We start from the raw sequence: 15,501 nt of genomic DNA, 5'->3' as shown, positions 1-15,501 counted from the left end.
TGCACACGTTCCCCATCTCTTGGAGCTTCTGGTCATTCAGTCTTTTATTTCTTCATTCATTCAACAAGTGTTTTTATTATTTTCTCTAGGAAAAAAAAAACAAAAACAAATCATCCAGATGATGTTTTTAAAAAGCCTAGGGATTGGAATCAGACAGACCTGGTTGAATCCTGCTTCTGTCACTAGAAAGCTGTGTGACCATGAGAAAGTCACTCTGTTTCTCTGATCTTTGGTCTTCTTATTTGTGGAACAAAACTGCCTGCCACGTAAGGCATCGTGAAGAGCAAGGAGATGGTGCTTGCATACGGCCTGAAGCAGCGCCACGCCGCCTGGCCCCTCCTAGCTGCCCAGCGTGTCCTAGCTGCCCTGTCCTCCCTCACCCCGTGACTGTATCATTGCATCAGCATCTCCTCTGTTCCACATGCTGGCATTTTTGCATCTGGGTGTTTACTGCTTGCATCATTGCTGACATCTGCCAAGGTCCAGGTACAGGGGTACAGAAGGCAGAGGTGTAGAGCCATGTGGAATTGGCAGTGAGATTTGGAGCCCGACCCTGTTAGAAGCAGAAGGGGCGTTCCCAGAGCCACTGGTCTGAGGCTGCAGGCTCCTTTGTGGGTATCATCCTGAGACCTCAGCGCCCCACCCCTTCCCAGCGGCCTGAATCTGCTAATGGAAGATATAATGGTGACCCTGCATCTTCAGGGGCTGGTGTCATTTTGTAATACCAGATCACCACCCTATCCACCTTGAACTTGCATGTTATATGTCAATAGTATCTCAAAGTTGGAGGAAAAAAAAAAAAAAGTGATGGTGTCAGAGCATTGCTAAGGCTGCCCTGTTGGCATTTCAGAAAGTAGGAAGAGCTTGTTGCATTCGAGAAAATTTCCATCGGAAAGGATGAAGATAAGACTATGACACTTCAGGAAGAAGCTTCCCTTATTCAGAACATTGGCTCCAATGAAACATCTCCAGCTCGTGTTCTACCGAGGGCCAGATGGGTGGGACGTTGCTGCCTTCAGTTCTGGGTGTCAGCTGAAGCAGTCCAGCCCTCGACAATTCTTTTGAGTGGTGGAGAGAGGGAGACACCTCAAAGGCTATGCTGCATTGACCTTTGCAAGGTTCATGCTTGGCTTCTTAGGTGAGCAGGTGTTGATTGATCGCCTCGCCCATATCAGGAAGCGCTGCAGGTGGCAGCAGATCGAGGAGACAACGTCCCTGTCCTCTTGTAGCTCTCGTTCTAGTCGGGGAGACGTTGAGGAGGACGAGCGGTAACAAGAGTGGTACATGAGCGCAGGGTAAATGCTGAGCAGAACATGTAGGGCAGGGAAGGGATGTGGATATTTTAGTGAAGACCTGGAGGAGGGGAGACCCGGCCGTGGGCATTTGGGGACCGGGGAGAGTATTCAGAAAGAGTGAAGAGCAGATGCAAAGGTTTGAGGCAGGAGCCTGCCCCACCTGCTCAGAGGACAGGGAGGAGGCTGATGTGGCCCCCCGGGGAGGAAACGAGAGGGACAAGGTTAGCAGATGAAGTCAGTGGGCACGTGAGGCATGTCTCAGAGCCCTGAGGTTGAAGCAAGGACTCTGGCTGCTACTCTGGGTGAGATTCAGAACCGTAAGTGGGTTTTGAGCCAAGGAGTGACATGAGCTGGCCTGGTCAGGATAGGAAGAGAGAGACGGGCTGTGAGAATATTACAGCAAGACAAGAGAGGGGAAGGCAGCTTGGATGAGAGTGGTGGCCGCGGTGGGCTGGTAAGCAGTGTCAGGTTCTGGACATATTTTGAAGGTGGGGTTGATAGGATTTGCGGGTAGACTGATGAGTAGGCAGTGAGAGAGAAGAGACGAGGATGGTCCCAGAGTGGTGGAATTGTACTAACCGAAACGGAGAAGACCGCCGTTAACCGATGACTGTGTCCTCAGCTGCAGGGTTTAGCGGGAAGAGCACTGGGGTTGGAGTCAGGAGAATTTCCTGGCTTGGGGGAAGGGGCACAGCCGCAGCTCAGCTTGGACTTGTAAATAGGGGTGCCTGCCTGTTGGGCATCCAGGTGGACGTGTCCACCGGGCAGTTGTTCAGGCAGGTCTGGAGCTCAGGGAGAGGTCCAGGCTGGAGATAGGGTTTGTACTTCATCATCACATAGTTCACATGTAAAAGCACGAATCTAGGTGCAATCATGTAGGAAGTGAGTGTGAGTAAAAAGAGGAGGCTCTCGAGCTTATCCTTGGGACAGGTTGACATGGAAAGGGTGGGTTAGTGAAGAGGAATCAGCAGAAGAAAGAGGAGTGGCTGGAAGGTGAGAGGCCCATGGGGAAGACCCAGAGCATTGCGAGGAAAGAGTTGGAGGAGAAGAGAGGGGAGCTCATTAAAGGCTGCTGATAGAGATGAATTCAGTCAGGACTGAGTAGGGACTCTTGGATATAGAAGCTTGGAGGTCCTGGGAGGCCTTGGAAAGAACTGCTCTGATGGAATGGGGGCTGGGAGCAGGAACCTCACTGGACCTGGGAAGCATTGCCAAGGGGGAGCCTGCCAACATTTGCAAATAATAATCATTTGTGCTCGGGTTATCGGTAGGTGGGCCGCTGGGTAGAACTGGAGGACTAGGTCAGTGGTCAGCCTCTGCAGCAGGGTACACACGGCCCCTGACATCATGGCTGGATGTGTGTTAATTCATTTAACACCACATGCATCCATGCATTCATAGACAGTGTTGTATTTAAGCACAGCTTGAGGCCTGTTAACCCTCTTTCGTAATGAGTAGAGTCTTTTAATGAGGTTTTATTCTAGAGAGAGTTAACCAAGTCATTACTTACACACTGTGATTAGAGATCCTCCCCCCGCCCCCTCCCCAAGCAACTTTAGCATTATTTCAGTGGCTAAAGTACCAGAGGAAATAAGCAGTGGCCTTTGGTGAAGGTGGAGTGGCCCTGAGGCTGAGCCTTGCGGCAGAGACAGGAGATTCACACACCTGTTGGGCAGAGGTCTGGCCTCCACCAGGGCCTTAGATATCTCAGACTCCAGCTCAGTCATAATCAGATGGGAGAACTGACTCAAATTGGGGCAGGACGGAAGTCCAGTGTGCTGAGGACTTCTCATGACCCCTGAGACTTGCTAGGATTATAAGTGTTAGCATCTGTGGTGCAATGATGTAGAAATTCCACCCAGAAAGAACTTTGGTTGACTGGCATCGCTGGGACTCTTCCTTCAACGTGGCCAGAAATGACATTTGTCCTTGGGCCTCCAGTCCACTGAGAAGTGGTTTGGTGGCTCTCTTGGACTGCAGGGCTCAGCAGGAACGACTCCAGGACAGAAGTTGCAAGAATTGGTCTCAGATTCATTGCTGGAGGTTGTGTGCCCTTGGGCACACGGTTCATTATGCATCGTGTTGATGAGTCTGTCCTGTGCTGCAGGCCCCAGGCTGGGGCTGGATGTGGAAGGGGAGGGAACAGACATGGGCCCTGCCCTCTGCTCTGGTTCCCTGTCTGGACACAGGGCGCTCGTGAGTGCCAGATGTGATGAGGTGGATATGAGCAGCGAACCATCTGGTAAGACCCAGAGGAAGAGGTTTGTTTCTGAAATCTTCCCGGGCAGGCATGCGGGCACGTTGACTGACCAGATCAGACTCGGCCATGGGGATGAGTAAGAACGAAGCAAAAGAAAACTTTGGGCCTGGTGGAAGCCACTGGTTTGCAGAGTTAACTGCTTTGGGTCTGTTTGTTCTAATTCAGTCACACATGGTGTATTAGTTTCCTGTGGCTGCTGTAACAAATACCACAAACTGAGTAGCTTAAAACAAGAGAAATTTGATCCCTCACTGTTCTGGAGGCCAGAAGTCTGAAACCAGGTCTGGGCCAGCGTTACACACCGTCTGGAGGTTCTGGGGGTGGATCTACTCTTTGCTTCTCCAACTTCAGGTGGCTGGAGCATCCCTTGGCTTGTGGCCACATCCGTCCAATCTGTGGTTCTCCTGCCTTCTCATCTTCTCTGTATTGTCCCCTCTTCTGTCTGTCAGATCCCACCTGTGTCTCTTATAAGGGTACTTGTCACTGCATGTAGAGTCCACCCAGAGAATCCAGGACAGTCTTGTCTCAAGATCCTGAAATGAATTACATCTGCAAAGAGCCCTCTCCCAAATGAGTTCACATTCACAGGTTCTAGGGATTAGGTCAGGGGTATATCTTTTGGCTTACCTGGTGACTCAGACAGTAAAGAGTCTGCCTGCAGCAGGAGACCTGTGTTCGATCCTTGGGTCTGGAAGATCCCCTGGAGGAGGGCATGGCTACCCACTCCAGCATTCTTGCCTAGAGAGTCCCATGGACAGAGGAGCCTGGCGGGCTACACAGTCCATGAGGTCACAAAGAACGGGACACCCCTGAATGACTCACATTTTTTGTCTTTTGGAGGGGCCACAATTTACCGCCCGCCCCCCAAAAGCAAAGCTGTAGGTATCAGAGACAGAGAAAGTGGTGTTCCTGGAGGCCTACTCACCACCACCCTTGTAATTCAGGCCCCATGGGTGCTTTAGGGCCATCGCTCTAGAACCCATAGGCCTTCAAGGATCACACTTCGAGAACCATTGCCTTAGTGAAAGGCCAGGTCTCTTAGAGAATTCCTTGGGCAGGAACCTGCTTGGTCTGGCTCTTATCCTGGCATTCTGGCCTGAGCAGTAAGCAGTGACCACAGACAGCATGTACTTACTGAGAAATATCCTTTTAGTGCCTGACTTTAGATTTTATGTTGAAGTGTGACTCGGGTTAAATACAAAATTCATAGCATATCTTGAGCAACTATTTTGTAGTTATCTATATATAAATCTATTTTACAGCGACACAAATAGAATAGATTATGGAGTGTCAGCATGTAGATAGATTCCAAGTGCTTTTTCACTAATATACCTAATGATTCGTGCTGAGAATATCCAAGGGCTCCACTGTACATTTAAATGGATATAATTAAAATAATGAGCTCTATTTTAAAAAATGATATATGAAAAAAAAATTTTAAAGAAGTTTGAAAGAGCTGCACCACTAATTCAAAGTGATATAAGTACTTCTGCAATTCCATTGTTATTAGGACACCTAATTAAATGTAAAGCATCCAAGAAAAGCAACATTTGGGCTTGTAAATCTAAACTGTGAAGCCGGAGGAAGAGAAGTCGCCATGTTCTCAGTGGAGCGTGGGCTTGGGGGTGTCGCCTTTAAGGGAGTGGATGGTTGTGTGCTGTTGTACCCGTGGGCGAGAAGAGGGGCTGACGTAGCTCCTGGTGTAAGAGTTACCCATGCCAGGCAGACAGGGGTGTGGGTGCATTCAGAGACGGGGCTAACTCCATCCTGAGCAATCAGGGAAGGCTTCCTGGAGGCAGGGACGTTATTGTGGACCAGTGTCATCATAATGGCAGCTGCCATCCATGCACATCCATTCTGTGCAGCTCCCTGGCTCACCTCCTACCCCACGCTGGCAAGGTTCATGATGGTCCCCCTTTAACAGGCAAGGATACTGAGCCTCGGAGAGGGGAGTGTCTGGCCTGAGGTTGCAGGGTTTGTGGACACCCAGCCTGTCAGACTCCCAACAGCCCAGCCTGTCAGATTCTCAACAGCCCTCCCTCCCACCAGGACGGCACATGCTATTGAGGTCCTCGAGGGCAGGAAGGGACCCTGAGTCTGCTTAGCTGGGATAGTCTCAGACCCCAGGGTGAGGGTGTTCTGAACACAGGGCTGTCCTTCCTGCCCTGTGACATCAGCTGCAGGGACCACTGACAGGTAGGACCCCTCCACCCCGATGATCTCTTCTCTGGCCCTGGGAAGCATGTCTGCCCTGAGCTTGAGGCTGACCCCCTTCTCCAGGCAGGGTTGGGGCCAGCCAGGGCCCAGCCAGGGAGGGTCCTCAGCGGCCTGCCTGCCCAGCTGCCCCAGGACCTGTGGGCTGTGTTCTTGCCAGACTGGCCCAGAGAGTCAGACAGAGTCCCTGAGTCCCATCTCTGTGCCCCGCGAGCCTCAGGGTGGGCAGGACTGGCCAGTAGTATCTCCTACTAGTCTTAGGGCAGGAATAGGGGTTTCAGCAACTTCCATCAGAAGTTTCTCTTAGTCACTCTAGATTGTGTTCTGGTTCTACATTTTTTACAATTGATCCTCACGAGGCCTTTTGAGTAGGTGCAGGGCTCCCTGCCTCCCTGGGCAGAAACAGGCTTAGAGAAAGTCAGGGCCCACGCAGGGGTCCAAGCTGGGATGGCAGTACTGGGGCTTAAACCCCACTGGTTTACTTCTACAGACCCTGCACTAAAATCAATGCCATGTAAGACCCTTCTCCAGTGGCCTCTGCACGCTTCCTTTCCCTCCCACCATCCTGTAGACGGCAGGTACCCTTAGGACGTCTCCACGGGGGCCACTCTTCTAGGTCCCTTGCAGACGCTGGCTTGTGGATCTGCATCACAGCCCTGTGGAGTAGGTGCTGTGTTTATCCCCATTGTATGGGTGTGAATACTGAGGCTCAGGGAGTGAAGTCACTTTAGCAGGAACCCACAACATGAGAATGGCAGTTTTGAGATGGGCCCTGGGATGATCCAAATTCAGTTCCTACATCCTTTTCCCGCCAGGCCGTCAGGCCGCCTCTGCTCTTATTGGTTTCCAGACAGCCTCCTCTCTGTGTCCTTACCTGGTAGGGAGGGAGTGGGAAAGATCTTTCTCCTTCTTCAAAGGCCACAGTCCTATCAGATAAGGGCCCCACTGTTCTGATCTTATTTAACCTTAATGAATTAATGAAGTCGTTCAGTCGTGTCTGACTCTTTGTGACCCAATGGACTGTAGCCTACCAGGCTCCTCCGTCCATGGAATTTTCCAGGCAAGAGTACTGGAGTGGGTTGCCATTTCCTTCTCCAGGTATTGGTAAAGACCTTATCTCCAGATACAGTCTCACTGGGGATTAGGACTTCACCATATGAAGTGGGGGTGAGGGAAGCAGTGCCGTCCACAGCACCTCCCCATGGCCTTCATGTGCCCTCTCCTCATCAGCTAGGGCCTTCCTTCTCTGTCTCTGCTCAGTTCCCCAACCTGGGAGAAAGCTGAGAGCTGGGAGGGACAGTGGCCTTGATAAAATCCATGCTCTTGGGGTAGATGGAGCTGGAAGCCCAGAGAGGGAAGGGTCTTGTCTAGAGTCACACAGCAAGCCTCCTGTCAATCCAGGATGAGACCCCAGGTCCTGCCTCCCAGCCCGGACACCTCCACCAAGCTCCAGTGGGTATGCTAACCAGCCCTGACTCAGCCTGCCTGAGTCTGGGCCTTGACGTTCACAGTGCAGCTGCCTTTCTGGAGCAGTGGAGAGGGCTAGACCTGGCCAAGACAGCATCACAGGCCTGGAACACAATCAGATTCCCCAGCTTGTGCCCACCTTGGCTTTTCCAACCCACGCCAGAAGGACGAGGGGTGCTTGTGATAACACAGAGTCTCCTTGAAAGGAGAGTGGTTCCAGTGGATGATGGGGACTTGGCTTCATGCCTTGGCTGGCCCCTAGTCTTGCGTGTGGCCCTGGGCAGGTCACAGCTCTGCGTTAGACCTCAGTGCCCACCTCAGTATTGAGCGTATTAACTTGAGGATGGTTTCTCTTATTTGAAGAGCCACCTAGAGGCCAGAGGTAGGGGCCCAGATTGTTCCATGGCTTCCCTGCCTTTCAGCTTGTATATTCCTGTCTATAAAGCAGGAGGAACTCTGCAACCCTCCTGCAAAGGGAGGGGCAGACCCTGCTCTGCACACATCAAGCCACTGAGACCCCTACCACTCCAAGTGTAGCACCTGCCCCCCTGGCTTGTTAGAAATGCACTCTTAGGCCAGACCCCAGACCTGCTGAACCAAATCTGCGTCTTACCAAGATTCCCAGCTGATTCATGGGTGCATTGAAGCTTGAGAAGAGCTGAGTTCTCCCAGCCAGAGCTTTCCTTGCAGGTCTCATGTAGCTCCAGTTATAAGAATGACTAGTCATGTTTAGACCTCAGCTTCTCCATCAGCAAAATGGGTGGAATTGGAGCCATCCCAGCCCAGTGATTTTCAAACTGTGTTCCTTGAAGCCCCCAGGGTTCCCTAGAGGATCCTCAGGAGCAGCTGAGTGGCATGCACTTTTTAAGGCAATGGTTACATGAGAGGTGGGTCTGCAGCTGAACATTTTGCGACCTCCTGGACTGGGAGGGGGGACTTCCAGGTAGGCCTGGGGCAGTGCTGGGGTCCACTCTGAGCAGACTCTCTTCTTTGCTAGGGAGCGCTTGAAGCGCAGCCAGAAAAGCACCAAGCTGGAGGGGCCAGAGCCCGCGCCTGCTGAGGCCTCGCTCAGCGCCGAGCAGGGAACGATGACGGAGGTGAAGGTCAAGACGGAGCTGCCGGACGATTACATCCAGGAGGTGATCTGGCAGGGCGAGGCCAAGGAGGAGAAGAAGGCCGTCAGCAAGGATGGGACCACCGGCGACGTGCCCGCCGAGATCTGCGTGGTGATCGGTGGCGTCCGCAACCAGCAGACCCTGGGTGAGCACCTGTCTGCAGGGTCGGGCTGGGGCCAGGGCAGACTGTGCGGCTGAGTGCTGGGGGAGACAGGCCTGGGATCCCTGCCCCGCCGTGGCCTAAGGGGCCTTCTGTGGCTCCCCTCTGCCCTCAGGGAAGGGCCTTGGCTCCTGACACTGGCCTTTATCTGCTCAGCTCTGCTCTGGAGCGCCTGTCTTCCCACTTGACGTGGCAAAAGCCTACCTGTCCTTTAAGATTTTGCTCAAGTCAGATGCCTGGAACTTTCTGCAGGCTTGGTGGAATCCCTCCCACTGTGTGTCCAGCATAGCCCACATCACTCAGTGTCCTAAATGCCCGTCTGCAATTCTTCCTCCTGGGTTTCCCCAGGGCCGACTTTCAGTGTGGGTCCTGTTCAGATTAGCTGTCTGATCAGGATCGGATGAGTCGTAGTCTGGCACTTTCTTCTGCCTCTCTGTGGTCTGGGCCGGGCTCAGAGGAGCTCAGAGAAATGAGCTTCTTAGAAACCATCTCTCCCCGCTTCTCAGTGTGAGCCAGGGGATATCCCACCAAGGCTGCCTGCAGTCCTGCCAGGTTTGCAAACGCAGATGCCCACAAGGCCCAACAGATACGTTTATTTAGCATTGTGGAGATGAGCCAGACAGGCAGGTGGTGGGGCTCGGGTCCAGCTGGAGAGTTACGGTTAACTAACTGCGAAGATGGGCTCAGTGTGGCTAGATCTCTGGACACAGCACGTGCCAGAAATGAGAATTTTAAGGTAAATTCTTCTGGCTTTAAACATTGGTGACTAATTTGACTTTTAAAATCTGCCAAAGGAAACATATCTGTGGTCAGAATCGTTCCATGGGCCACCAGTTTTGCAGCCCCGGCCTGTAAAATATTATAGTCCACGTGCTCCATCCTGGCACAGAGGCCTTGCCTGGTCAGTTCCCAAACCTCCATTTGCATCCTTGCTGTCCTCCACATTCGCATGCTCGGGAGGCCACCTGCCTGTCCCTCCTGGGGCAGCTCTGCCCCCCTTCTCCTGACTTCCAGGCTCCTGTCCCTTCCCGTGAGAGGCAGGCAGGGCCTGGTGGGGGGAGGTTCCCCTGGCTCTTTCCCCGAGTTTAGACTAAAGCCCTGTTGCCTTTTTTCCCCAACCACTGGGGATCAGCCTCGAGCTCCCTTTCCCCGCTGTTGTGGCCTCCATCGCCCCACCCGGGTCGATCCAGTGTCCTGCTGGCAGCCTGCTTCTGGCATCGTCCAGGTTAGTCAGGGGACTACACGCATCCCCAGGGAGGCTGGAAAGTGCCATCCTCCCCCCAGACAGAAGGGGAATGAACCAGAAATAACTTGCTGAAGAGCATGAGTGACCTAGCCCGGTGTTGAGTGAAAGAAGAGTCTTCTGCAGGGCTTGTGTCTTACCTCTCTCCACCCGGGTTCACACCCCATGGCCAAGGACTGTGTTAGCCTATAAGGGAGGTGTTAATTAATCAAGGAGAGGACCTGCCCAGGCTCACTTTTGCGGGGCAGCCGGTGTTTTAAGACTCACTGGACCCAAGAGCTTTGTATGCCCTTCACCAGGAGGTGTCCAGTGAAGAGCAGTTGAATCTGAATCTTGAGATGGGGTCAGCTTCAAGCGGAGGGAAGCTTGGAGCAGCCATGCTAAGGAAATGCTGGGGGGTCCTCCCTGGGCCAGCTGCCTGCACCTTGAGAGGCCCCAGGGCCCCGTGCCAGCCACGGATGCTGGGTTCCAGCTCAGCTGCTTCTCAGCAGCAGGGTCCTTGCCCTTGTTGTGCCTTGCTCTCCTCTTCTGTTAAAGCAGGCATGCTCCCTGTCCTGGGAGCCCCACGGGTTCCCAGCCCCACACCCCACGGGTGTGGAAACCACACACAGGGGCAGGGGATGGGGAACGGTGTTGTGCGCGGAAAACCTCGGCTCCTCAGCCTGGGAGCTCAGGTTCCCTGACTTAGTGTCCGTTACAGCTTGGGCAGACTGCTTGACCTGTGTGTGCCTTCGTTCTCACAATTGCAAATTCATGGGGCTATGTGAGGATGCACCGTGATCATGTGTATAAAGTACTCAACATCGTACTTACTAAATCATTCACCATCGTTCACAGTAATCCTAGTGTGGATGGTATAAAGTACCCCTTCAAAAGGAAAGAGGAGTAATAGTTTCTGCTTTTTCCCCCGAGTCTGAGAAACAAGCCAGTGTGCTGTAGAGAAGAAATAGGATGGGGAAGAAAGTCGGCCCTAGATGAGGTGTCAGAAGACATGGCTTCTGGTTGGTTCTTGATTTTCTCACCTGCGCTCCTTCTAGTACTGCTCCCTGCTGCCCCTCCAGAATCCAGGGACTTTCAGGATGTTGTGAAATTTCTGAGTAAACTGCTTTTGAAGACCCTTGTGGAAAAGGTTTAAAAGCCATGGTTCGCTGTGGAGCTGCCATTTGGGAGCTGGTACCAAAGCCGGAGCCGGGTGGTTCCTGCTGGTGGTGACGGCTGGCTGACACCCATCAAGGCTGACCTTCTGCCTTGAGGGTATAGTTTCTGCCAAGGGTCAGGCTCAAAGGAATCTGGCTTGGCCTTTTAGTAGCAGGAATGAAAGGCAATTAAAAAAAAAAATTGATGTTAGAATGGAACCTTATGAACTCATCCCTTCTCAGAATGGCAAGTAGACATTATCTTATGGGCCAAGTCTAAGCAGTCGCTGCTGGCTATTAGGAGTTCCGTGTTGAAGGTTCTGAAGGGTGGCATGATTGATTATTGATGTCTGCCATGGATGTGGAAGTGGGCAATGAAGCCCCACGTGCTACAGATTTGGCACTTGGTGCCCTCCTTTTATAGAGGGGCAAGCAAAGCCCTGGGAGATGGAAGAGGCTTGGCAACTCCACTTCATAACACCCTGTCCCACCTGCTCCTAGAAGTGAAACAAGGAGGGAAGGCATTCCCTGGGCTGCGGCCAGGGCGGAATGCTGGTTAGAGTTACTCTCTGAATGAGCTTGTGCTTTCAGTGTGACTGGGCGCTGTGGAGTTAACATGTCCCCGAGGCGCTTGGCAGGGGCGCAGAGGGCTCCGGCCAGCTCTGTCACTGAACAGAAGAGCGTTCCTATTCAATCAGCCAGTGCTATCTCATGAGGGAACCTCCTGTTTGCCTGCTCTCTCAGCTCCATCCCCCTGGTCCCCACCCCCAGGTCCTCACTGGCCCTTTAACAGCCATCAGATAAACAGTGTTCCCCATGACACAGACAGTATCCGAGGCACTTCCCGTGGAGGAGCCTGGGTCATGGACACATGGATGGCACTTGGCAGCTTCTCAGACGAGGAGCATGGGGAGGGGCATTGGTGCCCAGGAGGCTGGCTGCCAGGCTTGCAAGTAGTCTCTGCTCGTTCCCTGCTGCCCAGAAATTCTTTGTACCGAAAAGGGTACTTCTCACTCTTGAAAGAATGTCACTGCCATTGAAATCAGTATGGAGCTTGGGAGCAATATATCAAGTTTCTGTTTTAGCAAGAAGAGCAGAGATAATACTGACCGTGACAACTTTGTTGGGTAAAACCAAAAGTGAAAGGCATCCCTCACTCTTGGCTGCACCTGTCCCAACAGTGTATCAGAATCCTTCTCAGCACAGTACAGTAAGAAGTCACGGCCAGTCAGCTAGAATTGAAAAATCTGAAATGGACACCTGCTTGCTGCCATCCTTGTCCTAGGTGATGAAGACAAGACAAACTGGGTTTACAGCAAAAATCATGCAGCCCATGGAGGAATGGTGCAGAAGAGATGATGGATAGAAGTGTTCACAACTTAGAGCATTTTGATGGGAGGGGACTGAGCAGACACATTCCAAGTAGCCCCAACCCCAGTGCAGGAAAATCACCAGGGGGTGATTGCAAGTCAGTACGAGGGAGGGCTCTGTGATTACAGAAAGTGTTTGGTAACTGAAGACAGGCCTGTGAGGGAGGCAGTTCCTGTCCTGGAGATGGGTGAGCAGAAGGGGGTCCCTAGATCTGGTAGAGGAGGGAGAGTCAGTCAGCTGGGAGCCTGGATCCTGCAAGGATGTTTCTTGGCAGGGAGCTTTGGGCAGGAGGGCTGGGGATGCTTTCACACACACATAGGGCTGCCTGGGGAGGAGAGGAGGGGAAAAGGGAGGTGGGGGCTTGGCCACAGCTCTGGAAGGAGCCGCGGAAGAGCGGCCAGCTATTCAGACACAGCCACGTGGGTTTTGGTCTGTTGTGAAGCTGAGCAGTGAAGGTCCTGCTTCGTAGTGCCAGCTGATAGTTAGTTTCCTGTTGCAGTTGGTGTTGGCAGTGCTTTGGGCTTGAGCCTGCCAGAACCAACCCTCGGCTCTTTGCTGCAGTCTCTCAGAAAGGAAGGGTTCTGGCCTCCTTCCCAGGAATATCTTATCCCTGCTGCTGACTCTTCATCAGGTGGTCCAAGGTGGGTTGGGGGTCCTGATTGGAGGGTCTCCATGGCAAAGGACCCCTGGCCTGTAAGCCAAGAGACCTGGGGTCTGCCCCTTGTGGGGCTGTGTGAGGGCCCCTTAACCTCTCTAAGCCATTAGGTCTTCATTGATCAGTGGGTATAATAAAATCTACCTGTCTTTCTAGTAGGATTGTTGAGGTCAGAGTGAAGTGATTGGTGTGAAAGTGTTTGTAAGGGGGGACAAAAAATGCAAAGTGGGGCTTCCCAGCTGGCGCTAGTGGTAAAGAACCCATCTGCCAATGCAGGTAGATGTAAGAGTTGCGGGTTTGATCCCTGGGTCAGGAAGATCCCCTGGAAGAAGGCATGGCAACCCACTCCAGTATTCTGGAGACAGAGGAGCCTGGCGGGCTGCAGTCCATCGGGTCACAAAGAGTTGGACACAACACGACTAAAGCGACTTGGCACATGAAAAATGCAAAACAGAAGCCAGTGGTGCTAGCCAAAGCCTTGGATGTTGACATGTACAGGGCTACCTCTGGAAGCAGAAAGGCTGCTGGCTTCAGACTTCTTTCCTTCAGTATCTCCTAAAAGAATTTTGAGGAATCATACTCTCTTTCATATTTTTGAGTTGACATCTAACATTTCTATCCAAAGTTTAAATAATTGCAAAGGACAGAATTTCTGGAGTACTGTGTTTTTAAAATGTGGCATTTTGGAAATAAAACTGTGAACCACTCTTAAATGTATCCAGGGGACTCCAAACTCCACCGTTTCTGATATCCACCATCATCCATTTAAAAAAAAAAAAAAAAAAACATAATGAACAGGCTCGTCTTTAACAGTCAGAAATTTTACATCTTTCCTTTTTCTCCTTGAACTCATATTTCCAGTCCGCTTCTCTCACAGGATTTTATCCTACTGTAATATATTTTTTATGCTTGAGAGTCTTTTATTGATCACTGTTTCACACTCATCTCCCACAACAAGATGTACGTAAATTGAAATAGAAATTTCTAAAAAATTTGTTGGGATCATAAAGCTCTACGTCTTAAAACATTTTTTCCCCTGATCGAGTTGTTATTAGCATACAATTTGTCAAAAGCAAATTTAGATAAATAGCAAACGTAAAAGTAAAACATTATGGAAAATGTACCTCTTAATGAAATGGATGGGGCTTTATTTCTTCTTCCATTGGCTCATGTTTCTGTGAATTAATATTTCTTATTGTCGAGCGAGACAAGATTCAGCATTAATTTAATTCCTTTTTTTCCATTTTCTTAAGTGTAAGTGCTTAGAAGGCTTGATCATATAAATAAAGAACCAGGGATAGGATGGAATCTTGTTTCAGCAGTGTCACTCAATTCCTTGAACTCCTTCCAACTTATATGCCAAAAATCACACGGGTCTATCATCAGACATTATTTTTAATGGTCTCTTCACTGACAACTCCATTAGATCCTTCTTCAGTTTTGTGGAAAGCAAAGAATTAGAAATCACTCAATTTACAAAAGGAATTGTTCCCAGTCATTCAAGGCACCTGCATTCTAAGTCCAGCACAGCTGGACTCCAAGTCTTTGCTCGGAGCTCTTAGATGTCCATCCCTCTTGTATGCCACCGTAGGTGAATTAGGGGTGGGTGAAAAGACCATCGTGTTCGCCATGTGGAAGTGGGTGGCGGTGAGGAGAACCAGTCGAGCATGGGCTCCCTGCCTGCTATGTTCTCTGGCCCGCTGGTTTTAGGGTTTTAGGAAGAAATGCATTGGGCAATTGATAATTGGGAATTGATCCTCTTAAAATTCCCTGTGCTCCAGCACCCCCAGGGGATTTGTACTCTACATGGAGGACCTTGGCCCGAGGACATTTGTTCGAGTCCAAGACCAGAGAACCTCAGGAAACCTACTTGTCCTTTTACCAGCTTACCTCTCCAGGGTTCCTGTCCCCCAGCAGGCGGTGGGCCCAGCTCTGGGGCATCTTAGAACCGAGTGGGCAGGATGCTCCCGAGCACATGAGCTCCCGAGTTGCCTTGAGCTAAATACAGGATTGCCTGTTGTAAGGAGCTGTCTCTCTGTCTGCCTGCCTTGTGTTTGTCTTCTCTCCTTCAGCTGCACTGGATTTCTGCCTTGTTGCATCTGTGTATCCTGCAAGGCATTGGAACTGATCAGGAGCTCGACGGGTGCAAGGCATAGAGTTGAGGATTGCTGCCTACTTTCCTCCTTTACCTCGGCCTCCTACTTCTCCCCTCCATGGCTTTGGGAGCTGGACCCACCTACTCTCACCTGGCCCCACCTGGTCTGTCCAGTGCTTCCGTGAGGGCGTTTAAGCCAGGCTTTCTGCCAGGTGGTTATAGACAGTGCTGGACAGATGCTCTTCATCAGTATTTACTGATTCTTGTACCACTGGTGACAGCAGGACGGGGGAGAGGAAAAGACTTGAATCTGTGCCTGGCATGTTCTGCCAGCCACTCTCAGGCCCTTGATCGGGCGCTCTGGGGGGTTGTGTCGTGGTACCAGACATGATAGGGGGTTCTGCTACCCAGTGTTGGGGAAGCTCCATGTCCAGTAGGGGTTCATGGCTCCCACGGCATCTGGAGGTGACCCGGCGTGAGGATGGTGGGT

At 51.6% G+C, this 15,501-nt stretch overlaps 1 protein-coding gene across 11 annotated transcripts in view; it reads left to right on the top strand.

Moving 5' to 3' along the window:
• Positions 1–15,501, top strand: part of ZNF618 (zinc finger protein 618) — a 199,239-nt gene that overhangs the window by 119,789 nt on the left and 63,949 nt on the right. For all 11 annotated transcript variants that reach the window (XM_061163364.1, XM_061163362.1, XM_061163361.1 and 8 more), the window contains exon 3: positions 8,234–8,496. In XM_061163364.1, the coding sequence (XP_061019347.1) occupies positions 8,234–8,496 (263 nt within the window). The remainder of the gene's footprint in view (positions 1–8,233; positions 8,497–15,501) is intronic.

The sequence above is a fragment of the Dama dama genome, chromosome 16 (genome assembly GCF_033118175.1).
Source record: "Dama dama isolate Ldn47 chromosome 16, ASM3311817v1, whole genome shotgun sequence".
NCBI classification, from domain to species: Eukaryota; Metazoa; Chordata; class Mammalia; order Artiodactyla; family Cervidae; genus Dama; species Dama dama.
The sequence above is the reverse complement of the archived record's forward strand: the minus strand, read 5'-3'. Positions and strand labels throughout refer to the sequence as shown.